We start from the raw sequence: 20,779 nt of genomic DNA, 5'->3' as shown, positions 1-20,779 counted from the left end.
GAAGGAGGCAGTTTTTGCAGGGCAGAACTCATTCTGGTTTCCTCTCCTTTTACTATGACTTCTCCTCATGCTTTACAACACAGTTCTCTGTTCGTGTCTCTTTCTGGAAGCTGCCGCACGTGGGGCAGGTGCAGCTCCATGGCCTTCTGTCTAGGCCTCTGACAGGATTCCGCCCCTGTCAGGGACCAACTACCTGAGCCAAAGCCCAGCTAGTATCTGTCCTGAGCAAAGCTCAGTCAGCGTCTGCCTAACTTTCTATCCAGACCACCAGTTTTACCTAATTGTGAAGAGTGCCCTAATATATAGGAGCATAGCTCCCCCTGGTGGACTGGAGTATGAAGTTTGATGTGTGTTGGTGTTACCTGGTAGTGAGATCTCCTTTATTGGCTCCAAACGTAACATCACTCCCCCCTAGAGGTGAATGACATTACGGTAACGACCAGGACCCTGGGGCGCTGCACATGCAGCTGCAGCACTGAACAGCTGATTATCAGGAGCGCTCCAGGTATCTGGGTTCCTGAGGCAGCTAGTCGGATAAGCTCTTATCTGAAGCTATTCGGTCAACCCTAATTAGTATTCATCTTTGAAGAACAACTTGTGACTATTAATACCCAAGTAGTGAACCAACAGCAATCTGTATTTGTCAAGTAATACACTTAGTGGGCTCATGCAATGAAATAGCCTACATTTCCTCTTTATACATGGGTTCTATCCAAGCCATCTCGCACTGTGCTTGTGTACGCTCTGCATTGTAGAAAAGACTCACACCTGAATTTTCTGTAAATACTGGTGATGAGCAAACATGCTCAAATAAGGTGTTATCTGAGTATGCTTGGGTGCTAACTAAGTGACTTCGGCGTGCTCGAAAAATATGTTTGAGTCCCTGCTGCTGCATGTCTCGTGACTGCTTGACAACCGCAACTCATGCAGGGATTACCTGTTTGTTAGACAATCCCTGCATGTTCTGTGGCTGGTGCGGGGACTTGAACATATTTTCCGAGCATGCCGAAGTCACTTGTTAGCACTCGGGCATGCTTGGATAACACCTTAGTAGAGCACGTTCTCTTAACACCACTAAATACTTATTAGAATTTAGACACCATTAAATTCTGTATATTTTAGTTTAGTGCAAAACAAAATGGACAACTGTATATGAAATCATCATTTTCTGAATTTCATTAATTCATCATAATTCCCAATAAAACAAAAAGCTTAAGTTTTAGTAGTACCGTAACTAAATTCCATTGTAGTAACCATGAATCACCATAGCATAACGTGGAATGGGTCGCACTCCACCATCACATGGAAGTCTTAGGATAATCTTTGCGTCTACCTTATATCTTATGTTTTTCCCTCCTGTCCTTACCCTATAGTCATTTATTTTGCATTTATGTTTCCACTTTAGCTGGAATGCCCTCTTACCCCCTGGTATCTCTCCCATGCTTGCATCTCTATATAAAATTATCGAAAAGAACACAATGGTCGCCGATTCATCAAAGCATTTTCGCTAGAATTCTTGCGTAAATCGCTTTGAAAAGTTGCCAAATTTGGGGGCACCTTGGAGTTATGCAAAAATGTTACGACTTATGGCATTTTTTTTTAGCAATTTCTCCCACATCTAACAAAATGGGAGGATCAGGGGTGGGACAGGGCAAAGCAGGGGCCTAACACCACAGTTCATATAATTCCTAACGAGCTATGGTGTGTATTTTATGTGTATTTTATGGCAGGAATATTACTCCAGTCTCTGACAGGAGTAAGATTTCTTGGATGTGACGGTCAGTTTTTTTGAAATTTGTATTCATTAACCTTTTGACTGAGCGGAGTCCTCTTAGCCACAGGTGTTTTAATCGCAGCAGGTCCATTACCCCTCCACAGAGAGAGAAAAATTTAGTCTAACAAGAGGTTTCACAGTAGGTACCCATTCAGATGAAGACGTTTATTCTCAGCGAGGAAAGGAAAGTGTAGGACCTGGTATACGAGAGATGCCTTAATGTGGCTACCAGGTACACATGAAATGGCGAATTTCTGCCCTAAACACTCTAACTTTTCATTTAATTTCTAGTGCAGTAATGCAGTTCAATTTTCATGTTTCATGTTTGCATGTTTAAGCGCTGCAGTGTGCTGCCTTATGTATTTGACTGTATATGAGTTGGTGACTCTAGGTTCAGCACCTGTTCACACTTAGTCTGTTTGGATGTGGCGGTCAGTTTTTTGAAAGGAGTAAGATTTCTGGCATGGCGCACTTAGGTGCATGCCACTGGTTAAATGCTCCTGATTCATTAAGAAACATGTACCTCTTAATGAGTCAGGAGCGTTTATCTCCTACACAACCATCATCAAGTCCGGCGAGATGGTGTTTATAAAAAATCCCAGTATGTGGTCAGGTTCCACATGTAGGCAGCATTACTTGTTTCACATAACTAGTGAGCGAGTGATCATTTTATAGCACAAAACAAGAAAATAAATACTTCCCTTTCTGTAATGACCGCATACTGCACTTACATAAGAAAACATTGAAAGGTTTACAACCATAAAAGCGATGGAAACCCCGGAGAGTAGAAATAGGGAAGATTTCCAAACCTGTCTTCTGATTATGGTTTCCTTTTGACCTTCTCCTGGGAACCATTCAGTATTGTACGGTATCTACCACCGACTGGGAATACGAAGCAGTGACATTATGGTGAGCTCGAAACGATTTTATGTCAGCTTTACTGAGTGAGTCCATAGGAAGTGACACTTACAATTCCTAGTTGGATGGAGGGGAGCACTCAGATTGGGAATGTGCAATCATTGTGTATAGAATCCAATTAATTCCGGCTGGATCTAAAAATAAAACTGGATGTAAATGACCCATAGCCATTGTTTCTGTTCATGAATATAGCTGCCATAGTAACTGAAACTAATCTGAGATGCTAAAAATGGTGCCTTTCCAGAAACTCTATCTGCTGTGATCGTCTTGTGGAAAAAGCAGTCTGATGCCCTCAGTAATGGCTGGCATTGTGTCAGAATGCGACTGGTGGAGGATTCATATAAAAAAATTGAGCTTGTAAAGAGTCTTTATATAATTCTGCACAACCACTACTGCATTCTGTGTCGGACTGGGGTCCATCATTAAAGCTAGGGTCACACGAGTATCTGTATATATACAGTTAGGTCCATATATATTTGGACAGAGACAACATTTTTCTAATTTTGGTTATAGACATTACCACAATGAATTTTAAGCAAAACAATTTAGATGCAGTTGAAGTTCAGACTTTCAGCTTTCATTTGAGGGTATCATCATTAAAATTGGATGAAGGGTTTAGGAGTTTCAGCTCCTTAACATGCGCCACCCTGTTTTTAAAGGGACCAAAAGTAATTGGACAATTGACTCCAAGGCTATTTTATGGACAGGTGTAGGCAATCCCTTTGTTATGTCATTCTCAAATAAGCAGATAAAAGGCCTGGAGTTGATTTGAGGTGTGGTGCTTGCATTTGGAAGGTTTTGCTGTGAAGTAAACATGCAGTCAAAGGAGCTCTCCATGCAGGTGAAACAAGCCATCCTTAAGCTGTGAAATCAGAAAAAAACGTTCTGAGAAATTGCTACAATATTAGGAGTGGCAAATCTACAGTTTGGTACATCCTGAGAAAGAAAGAAAGCACTGGTGAACTCATCAATGCAAAAAGACTTGGGCGCCCACGGAAGACAACAGTGGTGGATGATCGCAGAATAATCTCCATGGTGAAGAGAAACCCCTTCACAACAGCCAACCAAGTGAACAACACTCTCCAGGAGGTCGGCGTATCAATATCCAAATCTACCAAAAGAGAAGACTGCATGAAAGTAAATACAGAGGGTTCACTGCACGGTGCAAGCCACTCATAAGCATCAAGAATAAAAAGGCTAGACTGGACTTTGTAAAAACATCTAAAAAAGCCAGCACAGTTCTGGAAGAACATTCTTTGGACAGATGAAACCAAGATAAACCTCTACCAGAATGATGGAAAGAGAAAAGTATGGCGCGGTACAGCTCATGATCCAAAGCATACCACATCATGTGTAAAACACTGTGGAGGCAGTGTGATGGCTTGGGCATGCATGGCTGCCAGTGGCACTGGGTCACTAGTGTTTATTGAAGATGTGACACAGGACAGAAGCAGCCGAATCAATTCTGAGGTATTCAGAGCCATACTGTGTGCTCAGATCCAGCCAAATGCAGCCAAACTGATTGGTCGTCGTTTCATACTACAGATGGACAACGACCCAAAACATAAAGTCAAAGCAACCCTGGAGTTTATTAAAGCAAAGAAGTGGAATATTCTTGAATGGCCAAGTCAGTCACCTGATCTCAACCCAATTGAGCATGCATTTCACTTGTTAAAAACTAAACTTCAGATAGAAAGGCCCACAAACAAACAGCAACTGAAAACCACAGCAGTGAAGGCCTGGCAGAGCATCAAAAAGGAGGAAACACAGCCTCTGGTGATGTCCATGAGTTCAAGACTTCAGGCAGTCATTGCCAACAAAGTGTTTTTAACCAAGTACTAAAAATGAACATTTTATTTAAAACTATTGAATCTTTCCAATTACTTTTGGTCCCTTTAAAAACAGGGTGGCACATATTAAGGAGCTGAAACTCCTAAACCCTTCATCCAATGTTAATGTGGATACCCTCAAGTGAAAGCTGAAAGTCTGAACTTCAACTGCATCTGAATTGTTTTGTTTAAAATTCATTGTGGTAATGTCTATAACCAAAATTGGAAAAATGTTGTCTCTGTCCAAATATATATGGACCTAACTGTATATATATATATATATATATATATATATATATATATATATATATATATACTAGCTGAAGAGCCTGGTGTTGCCTGGGCATAGTAAATATCTGTGGTTAGTTATAGCACGTCACTTCTCTTATTTTCCCATCACACCTCTCATTTTCCCAATCACATCTTTCATTTTCCCCCTCACACCTCTTATTTTCACCCTCACTCCTCTCATTCCCCCTAACACTTGTCATTTCGACCTCACATCTGTCATTTTCTGATCACTCCACTATTTTCCCTCACTCCTCTCATTTTGCACTCACACCTTTTCATTTTCACCTCACACCTCTCATTTTCACCTCAGTATATACATGTTTGTCATCTCCCTTATATATAGTATACACCTGTATGTCATCTCCTGTATATAGTATATACCTGTATGTCATCTCCCCTGTATATAATATATACCTGCTGTGTGTCATCTCCCCTGTATATAGTATATACCTGTATGTCATCTCCTCCTATATATAGTATATACCTGTACGTTATCTCCTTCTATATCTAGTATATACCTGTATGTCATCTCCTCCTGTATATAGTATATACCTGTGTGTCATCTCCCCTGTATATAGTATATATCTGTGTCATCTCCTCCTGTATTTAGTATATACCTGTATGTCATCTTCTATATATAGCATATACCCGTATGTCATCTCCTCCTGTATACAGTATATACCTCTAGGTCATCTGCTCCTGTATATAGTATATACCTGTGTGTCATCTCCTCCTGTATATAGTATATACCTGTATGTCATCTCCCCTGTATATAGTATATACCTGTGTGTTATCTCCTCCTCTATATAGTATATACCTGTGTGTCATCTCTCCTGTATATAGTATATATCTGTGTGTCATCTCCCCTGTATATAGTATATACCTGTGTGTCATCTCCCCTGTGTATAGTATATATGTGTGTGCCATCTCCCCTGTATATAGTACATACCTGTGTGTCATCTCCTCCTGTATATAGTATATACCTGTGTGTCATCTCCCCTGTATATAGTATATACCTGTGTGTCATCTGCTCCTGTATATAGTATATACCTGTGTGTCATCTGCTCCTGTATATAGTATATACCTGTGTGTCATCTCCTCCTGTATATAGTATATACCTGTGTGTCATCTGCTCCTGTATATAGAAACAGGAACACATGGGCTACTTGCACAGTGAACAAGTCTGTAAGAACATGTTCACACACCACCAAGAAACCTGAAGACACAAAAGAGAATGGTAAAACCAAAAACACTCAGTTTGAAAAAATGTTTGCAGTAATCCGCAAGTGCTAGTAAAAGATGTAAATAACAGGGTATTTGGTTGATACGTTTTTTGCAAAAAATGTATACTAAGCTGCTCTACCAATCTTCACGGTATACCCATATCAGAGCAGTCCTAACTAATGTATGCAATCCCTATCTGATGTATTTAAAAACCTGATCATCTGTATATTACCTGTGTGAACAGGGTTCAGAGAGGAAAAATCCATGTGTGCATACAGGGCAGAACAGCTTTTGTGCAGCTAGCCCAAGAGGAGTGGTGGAACTCCCCAGTCTTGTAGACACAAGAGAACAATCATGGAAACAGGAACACATGGGCTACTTGCACAGTGAACAAGTCTGTAAGAACATGTTCACACACCACCAAGAAACCTGAAGACACAAAAGAGAATGGTAAAACCAAAAACACTCAGTTTGAAAAAATGTTTGCAGTAATCCGCAATTGCTAGTAAAAGATGTAAATAACAGGGTATTTGGTTGATACGTTTTTTGCAAAAAATGTATACTAAGCTGCTCTACCAATCTTCCTGTATATAGTATATACCTGTGTGTCATCTCCTCCTGTATATAGTATATACCTGTGTGTCATCTCCTCCTGTATATAGTATATATCTGTATGTCATCTCCTCCTGTATTAGACCGCGTTCACACGTTATTTGCTCAGTATTTTTACCTCAGTATTTGTAAGCTAAATTGGCAGCCTGATAAATCCCCAGCCAACAGGAAGCCCTCCCCCCTGGCAGTATATATTAGCTCACACATACACATAATAGACAGGTCATGTGACTGACAGCTGCCATATTTCCTATATGGTACATTTGTTGCTCTTGTAGTTTGTCTGCTTATTAATCAGATTTTTATTTTTGAAGGATAATACTAGACTTGTGTGTGTTTTAGGGCGAGTTTCGTTTGTCAAGTTGTGTGTGTTGAGTTGCGGGTGGCGACATGCATGTAGCGACTTTTCTGAGATGATTTTTGTTTGGTGACATGCGTGTAGCAACTTTTTGTGTGTCGAGTTGCATGTGACCGGTTAGTGTAGCAAGTTGTGTGCAGCAAGTTTTGCGCATGGCGAGTTTTGCGCGTGGCGAGTTTTATGTGTGGTGCCTTTTGAGTATGTGCAAGTTTTGTGTGAGGCAACTTTTGCATATGTTGCAACTTTTGTGCATGTGGCAATTTTTCCACGTGTGCAAGTTTTGCGTGTGGCGAGTTTTCCATGAGGTGAGTTTTGCACTTGGGGCGAGTTTTGCATGAGCCTAGTTTTTGCATGTGGCGAGTTTTGCGCGTGGCGAGTTTTGAGCGGCGACTTTTGTGTTTCGACTTTTATGTGGCGAGGTTGGTGTATGTATGGTGAAATGTGTGCTGAGGGTAATATGTGTTCAAGCAAGTGGTAGTGTGTGGCGCATTTTGTGTGTGTGTTCATATCCCCGTGTGTGATGAGTATCCCAGGTCGGGGCCCCACCTTAGCAACTGTACGGTATATACTCTTTGGTGCCATCGCTCTCATTCTTTAAGTCCCCCTTGTTCACATCTGGCAGCTGTCAATTTGCCTCCAACACTTTTCCTTTCACTTTTCCCCATTATCTAGATAGGGGCAAAATTGTTTGGTGAATTGGAAAGTGCGGGGTTAAAATTTCACCTCACAACACAGCCTATGACGCTCTCGGGGTCCAGACGTGTGACTGTGCAAAATTTTGTGGCTGTAGCTGCGACGCCTCCAACACTTTTCCTTTCACTTTTTCCCCATTATGTAGATAGGGGCAAAATTGTTTGGTGAATTGGAAAGCGCGGGGTTAAAATTTCACCTCACAACATAGCCTATGATGCTCTCAGGGTCCAGACATGTGACTGTGCAAAATTTTGTGGCTGTAGCTGCGACGCCTCCAACACTTTTCCTTTCACTTTTTTCCCCATTATGTAGATAGGGGCAAAATTGTTTGGTGAATTGGAACGCGCGGGGTTAAAATGTCACCTCACAACATAGCCTATGACGCTCTCGGGGTCCAGTCATGTGACTGTGCAAAATTTTGTGGCTGTAGCTGCGACGGTACAGATGCCAATCCCGGACATACATACATACATACACACACATACATTCAGCTTTATATATTAGATAAATTGATCCCATTCTCATCCTGGATGGTGGGATGATTTTTTCTCACTGTTCATCAGTATACAATCCATTTTTTACTCAGCAGCCATTAACCTTTTACAGGAGCATTTACAGTCTCCCATCTTACAGGAAAGCAATATATAAATAAAAGTGCCAATGCTATACTGTAGCTTCATATGACATCCAGTTATTTTCCTGCACCCATCTGATTTCGGAAAGAAATCACGGAATGCAGTGATTATTTTCTCACACTGAATACAGGTGAGAAAAAATACACAGATCTGCACTACGTCATTCAATATCATTGGTCTTACTGCGAAAACCTGACCTGTCGGTGAGTCTTGAGGAATGGAGTTGAGAAACATTGCTTTAGGGCAGTCTCACACGTCCAGATAATTCCGGTGCCGGAAAAATCGGTACCGGAATTATCCGTGTCCGTGTGCCCGTGCGTTTCTGTGGCACATCAGTGTGGCACACGTGCAGCACACGTGTGCCGCCCATGTGCCCACTGGGTACCACACGCACCGTGCTGGGTACCACACGCACCAGCATCTGGTGCTGAAGCCCCATTCATATCTTCCCTGCAGCAGCGTTTGCTGTAGAGAAGATATGAATAATCGTGTTTAAAATGAAGCTCCATGTCCCCACCGCACTCCCACCCCCTGTGCGCCCCCCCCCCCCCCACTGTTTTTAAAATACTCACCCGGCTCGCTCCCTCGTCGGCGCTGCTTCCTGTCCTGGCCACACCTTCTACTGTATGCGGTCACGTGGGGCCGCTCATTTACAGTAATGAATATGCGGCATCACACTTATGGGAGGTGGAGCCGCATATTCATGACTGTAATCGGCGGCCCCACGTGACCGCTCATACAGTAGAAGATGCGGCCAGGACAGGAAGCAGCGCCGGCGAGGGAGCGAGCCGGGGGAGTATTTTAATAACAGCGGGCGGGCGCACAGGGGGTGGGAGGGGGGTGGGCACATAGATCTTTATTTTAAACACGATTATTCATATCTTCTCTACAGCAAACGCTGCTGCAGAGAAGATATGAATTGCGGCTTCAGCACCAGTGGGGGGGACAGCGCTTAATGTAGCGCTGTCTCCTGCACGGCACACGGACTGCACACGAACAACGTCTGTGTGCGGTACGTGTTTTACACGGACCCATTGACTTTAATGGGTCCGTGTAATCCGTGCGCTCCCACGAACACTGACATGTCTCCGTGTTTGGCACACGGAGACACGGTCCGCAAAATATCAATGACATCTGCACAGATGCATTGATTTTAATGTGTCAACGTGTGTCAGTGGCTCCGGTACGTGAGGAAACTGTCACCTCACGTACCGGAGCCACTGACATGTGAAACTGGCCTTAAATGATAATTTCATACCACACAACCCATTTAACCCCTTTCCGACATCAGGCGTAATAGTATGCCGATGTCGGAATCCCTCCCTTTGATATGGGCTCCAGCACTGAGTGAGAATTTCTGCTACATACAGGCAATTTGATCATCACCTGTGTGTAGCAGATCCGATCAAAGTACTGCAGTTTTTAGTCTCCCATGGAGACTATTGGAGCATGCAAAAAGTAAAAAAAAATGTTTTTAAAAATATTAAAAACATATAAAAAATATAAAAGTTCAAATCATCCCCCTTTCGCCCCATTCAAAATGAAACAATTAAAAAAAAATCAACCATACACATATTTGGTATCGCTATGTTCAGAATCGCCCGATCTATCAATATAAAAAAAAGAATTAACTCGATCGTTAAACGACGTAATGAGATAAAAAGTCAAAACTCCTGAATTACGTCTTTTTGGTTGCCGCAGCATCTCATTAAAATGCAATAACAGGCAATCTAAAGATCGTATCTGCACCAATATGATATCATTAAAAACATCAGCTCGGCGCGCAAAATATAAGCCATCACCTAACCTGAGATCACGAAAAATGGAGGCGCTACGGGTATCGGAAAATTGCGCAATTATTTGTTTTCAGTAAACTTTGGAATTTTTTTTCACCACTTAACAAAAAAGAACCTAGACATATTTGGTGTCTGTGAACTCGTAATGACCTGGGGAATCATAATGGCAGGTCAGTTTTATCATTTAATGAATATGGTAAAAAAAACAAAAAAAACAGTGTGGGATTGCGCTTTTTTTGCAATTTCACCGCACTTGGATTTTTTTTCCCATTCTCCAGTACATGATATGCTAAAACCAATGGTGTTGTTCAAAAGTACAACTTGTTCCGCAAAAAAACAAGCCCTCAAAAGGCCATTTTGTCCAATAATTAAAAAAGTTAAGGCTCTGAGAAAAAGAGGAGCAAAAAATGAAAATGCAAAAATAAAAATACCTCTGGTCGTTAAGGGGTTAAAGATCATATGAAATTTAGTACAGATAGGAAGCTTCTGAAACTTTGAAGGGTCTTTCCGGTTTCTTTGTTAGGCTGCAGTTTGTTTTAAAAAAAATAAACTGTTCTCAACCAAGCTACCCCAGGTCCAGCACTGAGTCTCTGCCGCTGCTCCCGGTGTCTGTTTTTTTCTGCAGCGCTGCAGCCAATGAGTGCGTTTAGCTGCTCTGAGCTATTTGTGCCATCGACTTGTGCAGTGCCGCTGAGCTCAGTTGATCTCTGCAGAGCCTATCAGCAAGACATCAGCTCTGCAGCCAATAATGAACCCCAGGAGCAGCAGTGGAGATTCAGCGCTGGACCCGGGAAGGAGAATAAAATGCAGTTTTTGGTTGTTTTTTGTTTTTTTTTAAACCATCTGTAGCTGGAGAAGAGGAATTTTTATTTGGGCAGAGACATTGAAATTTAATGTAGATAAACGTGAGGTTATGCATTTGGGAAGATTAAATAAATTGTATTATTATATACTAAGTGGTAAAACACTGGGTAAAACTCACTGATAAAGACTTTGGCGTATGGGAGGAGAGAAAACTCAACTTTGACTAGTGTCAGTCAGCTGCTGCCAAGTCAAATAAAATAATAGGATGCATTAACCCCTTTCTGCCATTAGACATATAAGGGTATGTGCACACGTTGCGGATTCTCTGCGGAGCCGCAGCATTTTTTGCAGTGCAGAAATGCTGCAGATCCGCAATTGATTTACAGTACAATGTAAATCAATGAGAAAAAAAATGCTGTGCACACTTTGCGGAAAATCCACTGCGGAAACGCTGCGGATTAAAAGAAGTAGCATGTCACTTCTTTTTTGTAAATCTGCAGCGTTTTTGTACCCATTCCATTATAGAAAACCGCAGGGGTAAAAAAACGCAGCAAATCCGCAAGAAAACCGCAGCAAAAACGCACATAAAACGCAACAAATCCGCAGGTGCGTTTTCTGCCAGGAGAGGCAGAATCCGCACCAGAAATTCCTAAGCCTAATCCGCAACGTGTGCACATAGCCTTATCCCGTCGTGGTGACCTGGAACTTAATTCCTAGGAACGGGACAGTACGTCATAGGCGATCAGCCGCACTCACAAGGGGAGCGCGGTCGATCGCGGCCGGGTGTCAGCTGATTATTACAGCTGACATCCGGCATGGACCGCTCCTGGCACATTAACCCCCGGAACACTGCAATCAAACATGATCGCAGCATTCCAGTGGCATAGGGAAGCATCGTGCAGGGAGGGGGCTCCCTGCGTGCTTCCCTGAGACCCTCAGGAGAACGCGATGTGATCGCATTGTTCCGAGCGTCTCCTCCATCCTCCTCTCTGCAGGCCCAGGATCCAAGATGGCCATGCTGTGCAAAGTGTCAGATCACCGATCTGACACTATACCATGATGTCCCCCCCTGGGACAAAGTAAAAAAGTAATAAAATTTTTTTTACATGTGTAAAAAAAAAAAAAAAATCCTAAATAATAAAAAAAATACCATATATATTGCTCCAATAAATACATTTCTTTATGTAAGTAAAAAAAACAATAAAAGTACGACCCAACCTATAAAACTGTCCCACTAGTTAACCCCTTCAGTGAACACCGTAAAAAAAAAAAAAAAACGAGGCAAAAAACAATGCTTTATCATCATACCGCCGAGCAAAAAGTGGAATAACACGCGATCAAAAAGATGGATATAAATAAACATGGTACCGCCGAAAATGACATGTTGTCCCGCAAAAAAAGAGCCACCACAAAGTGCCATCAGCAAAAAAATAAAAAAGTTATAGCCCTCTGCTGGTTGTCCTCATTTGAACTCGAGCCTGGGAACTTTTCAGATTTTTTCCCACGCTCGAAGGACATCCAGCAGAGGGCGCCTCACCGCGAATGAAGGTAACTACAGGTCATTGACCTAGTTTCCATTCATTCGCTGGGGTTTTACAGTCAGGAGCATAGCTGCATTATAGCAGAGCTCGTGGATGTAAAAAAAATTAACCCCTTCAGATGGATTTACAACGTGGGACGTTACAGATCCTCGGAAGGTATGTATATTGTTGGTTTATTATTTTTTCTTTGTCACAGAGCGAGGGTCTTCAGATGGATTGAGCGTACAATAAAATATTACAACAAACGGTGTGTTTATTTCATTAAAATACTTTTTAATAATGTGTGTGTGTTTTTTTTAACTCTTTAATACAATTGGATTAATAATGGATAGGTGTCATAATTGACGCCTCTCCATTATTAATCTCGCTTAATGTCACCTTACAATAGCAAGGTGGCATTAACCCTTCATTACCCCATATCCCACCGCTACACGTGAATGGGAAGAGAGTGGTCAAGTGCCAGAATAGGCGCATCTTCCAGATGTGCCTTTTCTGGGGTGGCTGGTTGCAGATGTTTTTAGCCAGGGGGGGGGGGCAATAACCGTGGGCCCTTTCTAGGCTATTAATATCTGCCCTCAGTCACTGGCTTTACTACTCTGGCGGAGAAAATTGCGCGGGAGCCCACGCCAATTTTTTCCGCCTTTTAACCCTTTAATTTAATAGCTAGAATGCCCAAATTTTGCACATACACACTACTAACATTAGTAGTGTGGAATATGCAAAAAAAATGGGAATATGACATGGTTTACTGTATGTAAACCATGTCTCAAATCATGTCGGGTTTTGGAAGGAGATAGCAAAAACCGGCAATTGAATTACCGGCTTTTAAGCTATCTAGCGCTGTATGAAATATTAATATATATACATATATGTGTCTCACTGACATATATATATATATATATATATATATATATATATATATATACCTATTCTATGTGTACACATTTATTCTACCTATTCTATTGTAAGCCGTCAGTGTGATTTTATTGTACACCGCACTGAATTGCCGGCTTTTCTCTCTAACACTGCTGCGTATTTCTCGCAAGTCACACTGCTGGTCCGTGTGTAATCCGTATTTTTCTGGCTTCCATAGACTTTCATTGGCGATTTTTTTGCGCAATACGGTGACAAACGCAGCATGCTGCGATTTTCAACGGCCATAGAAAGCCGTATAATACGGATCAGTAAAATACGGCAGATAGGAGCTGGGGCATAGAGAATAATTGGGCCGTGTGTAATGCGTGTTTTATGGACGTATTTTATGCGCTCATACGTCCGTAAAACTCGCTAGTGTGACACCGGCCTCATTAGTAGCTCTTCCACAATCTCTTCATAGTTGTCTGCTTTCTTATTCCCTAGAAAATTCTGCACCACATTACAAAATGCATTCCAAGCTCGTCTCATTCATTGATGTGATAAAATTTGGGTCTCTCATAAGTGTTCTTATTTGAGGTCCATCAATATTCCAGCCTTTTTCTTCTCTTCACTAAGACCAGGAAAAGTTGAACATATATAGTTAAAGCATTATATAGTTAAAGCATTCTCCACTGTGATTGAGAGCTTTGACGAACTGCTTCATCAATCCAAGTTTTATGTGTAAGGCTGCCGTCACACTACCAGTATTTGGTCAGTATTTTACCTCAGTATTTGTAAGCCAAAACCAGGAGTGGAACAATTAGAGGAAAAGTATAAGAGAAACATATGAACCACTTCTGCATTTATCACCCACTCCTGGTTTTGGCTGAGAAATACTGATGGAAAATACTGACCAAATACTGCTAGTGTGACGGCAGCCTAAGAGAGGAAAGACAATGTCCTTTCTATCCACTAGAGGATCATGGATGACATTCTCATCGCCAAACTCTGTCGCTGAGGCCATTCAGTTTTCACCCAATGCTCTGCTGTAGCTCTTCTGTCCCAGTAGCACAGAAAACAAGGATGTTATAATAAATGGGAATTATGCATGTTCAAAGAAAACAAAGATATTCTCACATTTATTGGGAGACTAAATGAAAGCTAAATTTACCTTAGTGAACCGTATAAACCAGCACTTTTCATACACTACTTATATTTATCATGGAATTCATGAAAATGGGCTAAATAGCTATAGCGCAAAAATGTGATGTGATAGAGAAATTATAAGATCAGATTTGAATTCAGCACCCTCAAATTAGTCTAAAACTGTTCTTAGGGTACCGTCACACTATACGATTTACCAACGATCACGACCAGTGATACGACCTGGCCGTGATCGTTGGTAAGTCGTTGTGTGGTCGCTGGAGAGCTGTCACACAGACAGCTCTCCAGCGACCAACGATGCCGAAGTCCCCGGGTAACCAGGGTAAACATCGGGTTACTAAGCGCAGGGCCGCGCTTAGTAACCCGATGTTTACCCTGGTTACCAGCGTAGAAAAAACAAACATTACATACTTACATTCCGGTGTCTGTCCCTTGCCGTCTGCTTCCTGCACTGACTGACTGCCGGCCGTAAAGTGAAAGCAGAGCACAGCGCGCTGTGCTCTGCTTTCACTTTACGGCCGGCAGTCAGTCAGTGCGGGAAGCAGACGGCAAGGGACCTGACGGACACCGGAATGTGAGTATGTACTGTTTGTTTTTTTTTACATTTACGATGGTAACCAGGATAAACATCGGGTTGCTAAGCGCGGCCCTGCGCTTAGTAACCCGATGTTTACCCTGGTTACAAGCGAACGCATCGCTGGATCGGTGTCACACACACCAATCCAGCGATGACAGCGGGAGATCCAGCGACGAAAGAAAGTTCCAAACGATCTGCTATGACGTACGATTCTCAGCAGGGTCCCTGATCGCTGCTGCGTGTCAGACACAGCGATATCGTATGGATATCGCTGGAACGTCACGGATCGTACCGTCGTAGCGACAAAAGTGCCACTGTGAGACAGTACCCTTAAAGTCCATGCCAGAATTTTTTTTTTTTTGTAGACCGGTGTTATCGTCTGTGGAGTTGTTAAGGAATATTTCCCCTAATATGGAGCTATTAGTGTTTGCCCCATGGGGTTTTTGCCTTCTTTTTGGATCAACATGTTAGGCCATAGGTTGAACTCAATGTACTTAAGTCTACCTTCAACTGTAAAAACTATGAAACTATGATGAAATTAAGGAAAATCACAGTATTAATACATTTAAATCATAGACCAAGCAATAGACCAATGCTTGGTCCTATTATATTTAAAGGCATAGGTGTAAAAGCATACAGTGTTTTGGTGACAAATGTTCCTTAAAGGGAACCTGCCACCCCGAAATTCGCGGGTGAGGTAAGCCCACCGGCATCAGGGGCTTATCTACAGCATTCTGTAATGCTGTAGATAAGCCCCCGATGTTACCTGAAAGAGGAGAAAAAGACGTTATATTATACTCACCCAGGGGCGGTCCCGCTGCTGGTCAGGTCAAACGGGCGTCTCCGGTCCGCTGCGGCGCCTCCCATCTTCATTACAAGACATCCTCTTCTGATCTTCAGCCACGGCTCCGGCGCAGGCGTACTTTGCTCTGCCCTGTTGAGGGCAGAGGATAGTACTGCAGTGCGGAGGCGCCGGAAAGGTCAGAGGCCCGGCGCCTGCGCACTGCAGTACTTTGTCTGCCCTCAACAGGGCAGAGCAAAGTACGCCTGCGCCAGAGACGGGGCTGAAGATCAGAAGAGGACGTCTTGTAATGAAGATGGGAGGCGCCGCAGCGGACCGGAGACGCCCGTTTGACCTGACCAGCAGTGGGACCGCCCCTGGGTGAGTATAATATAACGTCTTTTTCTCCTCTTTCAGGTAACATCGGGGGCTTATCTACAGCATTACAGAATGCTGTAGATAAGCCCCTGATGCCGGTGGGCTTACCTCACCCGCGATTTTCGGGGTGACAGGTTCCCTTTAATCTATGAATAGTTCTAGATTTCATGTACATCTGGGTTACATACATAATTGTGGGATACAAGCCTTGCTTTCTATAGACCTAAGCGTTGGGTGTTGTGTCATGCTCTCACCATTTTATCATTGTTGTTTCCAGAGAATGACATTGTTGTGAAGATTCAGAAATATTTTGACGCGTGGCAGGCTCTTCTGCTGAAACCAGACATATTCTTTAAAATTTCCTGGCTCTACAAGAAGTATGAGAAATCAGCGTGAGTTCCCTCTGACTAAACAATTCTTTCCCCACTGTGAGTGTAATTGTGTACGAACCCCCCAAAATTTAGCAGATTGTGAGTAAGTGTCTTCTCTTGGTATTTCAGCAATGATTTGAAAGAGGCTGTTGAAATTCTCATTGAGCAAAAGCGACGGGAGCTTTCCACTTCAGACAAGCTGGATGAGACTATCGATTTTGCAACGGAGCTGATTTTCGCACAGGTGTGTAAGTAAAGACCTGTATAAGTAAGTGTGCAGAGAAACAGATGATACCTTGCTTACAAATCTAAGAGCTGAATGCTAAGAAGGATCTGACATCTGAAACATCTCATGCACACAAATATACATGGAGCACACTGCAATCCATAGTTCAGATTGTACAGCCTTGTTGCTTTCCAGGCACTGCAGGATGGTGCGTCCCGGAGGCAGGATGTACTCGCCTACAGGCAGCGCCTCCGGGGCTACATTCCCACTTTGAGTACTTAGTGCATTTTTAATGCTGCAGATTTTCGGCACCAATTCGCTAATGTAGGTTACTTGTGAGTCGCCCACCAGAGCAAGGTACTCGGTACCGGGTCCGGTCGGCTATTAAAGGGGATGTCACGGTGCCTGCGACCCAGTCCATGGCCCTGGGACTCACTGTAAAAGGGAATGGTCTTTTAAGGGAAAAGTGTTCATAAGTCTGTCATGATGCCACCTGTGGTGTTCGGTCAATAGTGGGACCGACGCTGCGTTAAAGGGGTCCTCTGGGGGGTGTTATTGCAGTACTGAAGGTACACTTCCCACAGGTGAAGTGGTGTCCCCAGGGGTCCTAAGGTGTATGGCGGTGATGACGGTTGCCGGTAAATGAGTAAAGGACACAAGTTGTAAGTCTTGAATGACTTGAAAATTGCGACAGATATTGCCTTTAAGGCCGGGGTCACACTTGCGAGAAACTTGCACGAGTCTCGCACCTCAATACCCATCACTGCCGCTGACACTGGGACCGGAGTGTGCGGCTGCATGTATTTCTATGCAGCTGAACGCTCGGGTCCAAGTGCCAGCAGCAGTGCCCGGGTATTGAGGTGTGAGACTCGTGCGAGTTTCTCGTAAAGTGTGACACCGGCCTAACGCAGATTTTTTTTCAATCTATAGATCTATCTATCTATCTATAGCTCTATCTATCTATTGATATCGATATATTTACAGATAGATAGATCGATAGATAGATGGATCTATAGATGAATAGATAGATCTATAGATTTATATATCTATCTATATAGTAACATAGTTAGTAAGGCCGAAAAAAGACATTTGTCCATCCAGTTCAGCCTATATTCCATCATAATAAATTCCCAGATCTACGTCCTTCTACAGAACCTAATTGCATGATACAATATTGTTCTGCTCCAGGAAGACATCCAGGCCTCTCTTGAACCCCTCGACTGAGTTCGCCATCACCACCTCCTCAGGCAAGCAATTCCAGATTCTCACTGCCCTAACAGTAAAGAATCCTCTTCTATGTTGGTGGAAAAACCTTCTCTCCTCCAGACGCAAAGAATGCCCCCTTGTGCCCGTCACCTTCCTTGGTATAAACAGATCCTCAGCGAGATATTTGTATTGTCCCCTTATATACTTATACATGGTTATTAGATCGCCCCTCAGTCGTCTTTTTTCTAGACTAAATAATCCTAATTTCGCTAATCTATCTGGGTATTGTAGTTCTCCCATCCCCTTTATTAATTTTGTTGCCCTCCTTTGTACTCTCTCTAGTTCCATTATATCCTTCCTGAGCACCGGTGCCCAAAACTGGACACAGTACTCCATGTGCGGTCTAACTAGGGATTTGTACAGAGGCAGTATAATGCTCTCATCATGTGTATCCAGACCTCTTTTAATGCACCCCATGATCCTGTTTGCCTTGGCAGCTGCTGCCTGGCACTGGCTGCTCCAGGTAAGTTTATCATTAACTAGGATCCCCAAGTCCTTCTCCCTGTCAGATTTACCCAGTGGTTTCCCATTCAGTGTGTAATGGTGACATTGATTCCTTCTTCCCATGTGTATAACCTTACATTTATCATTGGTAAACCTCATCTGCCACCTTTCAGCCCAAGTTTCCAACTTATCCAGATCCATCTGTAGCAGAATACTATCTTCTCTTGTATTAACTGCTTTACATAGTTTTGTATCATCTGCAAATATCGATATTTTACTGTGTAAACCTTCTACCAGATCATTAATGAATATGTTGAAGAGAACAGGTCCCAATACTGACCCCTGCGGTACCCCACTGGTCACAGCGACCCAGTTAGAGACTATACCATTTATAACCACCCTCTGCTTTCTATCACTAAGCCAGTTACTAACCCATTTACACACATTTTCCCCCAGACCAAGCATTCTCATTTTGTGTACCAACCTCTTGTGCGGCACGGTATCAAACGCTTTGGAAAAATCGAGATATACCACGTCCAATGACTCACCGTGGTCCAGCCTATAGCTTACCTCTTCATAAAAACTGATTAGATTGGTTTGACAGGAGCGATTTCTCATAAACCCATGCTGATATGGAGTTAAACAGTTATTCTCATTGAGATAATCCAGAATAACATCCCTCAGAAACCCTTCAAATATTTTACCAACAATAGAGGTTAGACTTACTGGCCTATAATTTCCAGGTTCACTTTTAGAGCCCTTTTTGAATATTGGCACCACATTTGCTATGCGCCAATCCTGCGGAACAGACCCTGTCGCTATAGAGTCCCTAAAAATAAGAAATAATGGTTTATCTATTACATTACTTAGTTCTCTTAGTACTCGTGGGTGTATCTATAGATATCTATCTATCTCATTCTTTCTATCTAATCTATCTATCTATCTATCTATCCCATATCTATCTATCTATCTATCTATCTATCTATCTATCTATCTAATGGAGTGTGGGTTGGACAAATATTAAAGAGGAGGTTGGACCAGAAATTACATCACAAATCTTTTTTTTTTCAATAATAGATCTTTATTTAGCTTTCAAAAACGCATACAAATCTGCATTAAAAAAACACATTAAAAAACGCATCAAAAAATGCAGCAAATCTGCATTAAAAAAACACATTAAAAAACGCATCAAAAAACGCAGCAAATCTGCATCTGTGTTTTCTGGCAAGAGAGGGAAGAATCTGCACAGAAAATTCCACAGGCAAATCTGCAACCTGTGCACATACCCTTAACCTGTGAAATGATGCTGTCAATCTCTGATGGTGGCATTTATAGTGTGCTAGTAGGGGGTGCATCATTCCATGTGCTCCCGAGCGCCCCCGTGACGTGATCGCATAGCGCCACTGAGTTGCCATAGCAGCCGGGGTAATGCTGAAAAATGTATTTTAAAATATAAAAAATATATAAAAATTTCAAATCACTACACTTTTACCCCAGTAAAAATAAATAAAATAAATTAAAAATACACATATGTGGTATTGTTACATCCATAAAAGTCCAGTCTATCAAAATATAAAATGAATTAACTTGATTGGTAAATTATATATTATGATTTTTCAGCTGCCACAACAATGAAAAAAAAACAACAAAATTTCTTCCACAAAATGGTATCCATAAAAACATCAGCTTGGGGTGTAGACTGCTCAGAGCCACGTAGGCTACAAATTGAAAGTGTTATGGGTCTTGGAAAATGGCAACACAAGGAAAATATATACATATATCAAAAATGTATATATATATATAGCAAAACAAATTGGAACAGTAACGTATAGATAAATCATAAGTGCAAGGCCCCCAAATCAAACATCCATTTGTAATGATAATAGCAGTGTAAAAATCAGTTGGGTGCTGCCTGCTTTTTGTACTGATATATATATACATATATATATACAGTACAGACCAAAAGTTTGGACACACCTTCTCATTTATAGATTTTTCTGTATTTTCATGACTATGAAAATTGTACATTCACACTGAAGGCATCAAAACTATGAATTAACACATGAGGAATTATATACTTAACAAAAAAGTGTGAAACAACTGAAATTATGTCTTATAGTCTAGGTTCTTCAAAGTAGCCACCTTTTGCTTTGATGACTGCTTTGCACACTCTTGGCATTCTCTTGATGAGCTTCAAGAGGTAGTCACCGGGAATGGTCTTCCAACAATCTTGAAGGAGTTC

At 42.1% G+C, this 20,779-nt stretch overlaps 1 protein-coding gene across 1 annotated transcript in view; it reads left to right on the top strand.

The window, feature by feature from the left end:
* CYP19A1 (cytochrome P450 family 19 subfamily A member 1) overlaps positions 1 to 20,779 on the top strand; it is a 78,545-nt gene that overhangs the window by 28,387 nt on the left and 29,379 nt on the right. The window contains exons 7-8 of the mRNA XM_069762124.1: positions 16,508 to 16,622; positions 16,731 to 16,845. Coding sequence (XP_069618225.1) covers positions 16,508 to 16,622; positions 16,731 to 16,845 — 230 coding nt within the window. The remainder of the gene's footprint in view (positions 1 to 16,507; positions 16,623 to 16,730; positions 16,846 to 20,779) is intronic.

Source organism: Ranitomeya imitator, chromosome 4, assembly GCF_032444005.1.
Source record: "Ranitomeya imitator isolate aRanImi1 chromosome 4, aRanImi1.pri, whole genome shotgun sequence".
In the NCBI taxonomy this organism is placed as follows: domain Eukaryota; kingdom Metazoa; phylum Chordata; class Amphibia; order Anura; family Dendrobatidae; genus Ranitomeya; species Ranitomeya imitator.
Note: the sequence above shows the minus strand (reverse complement) of the source record. Positions and strands in the feature narration are given on the sequence as shown.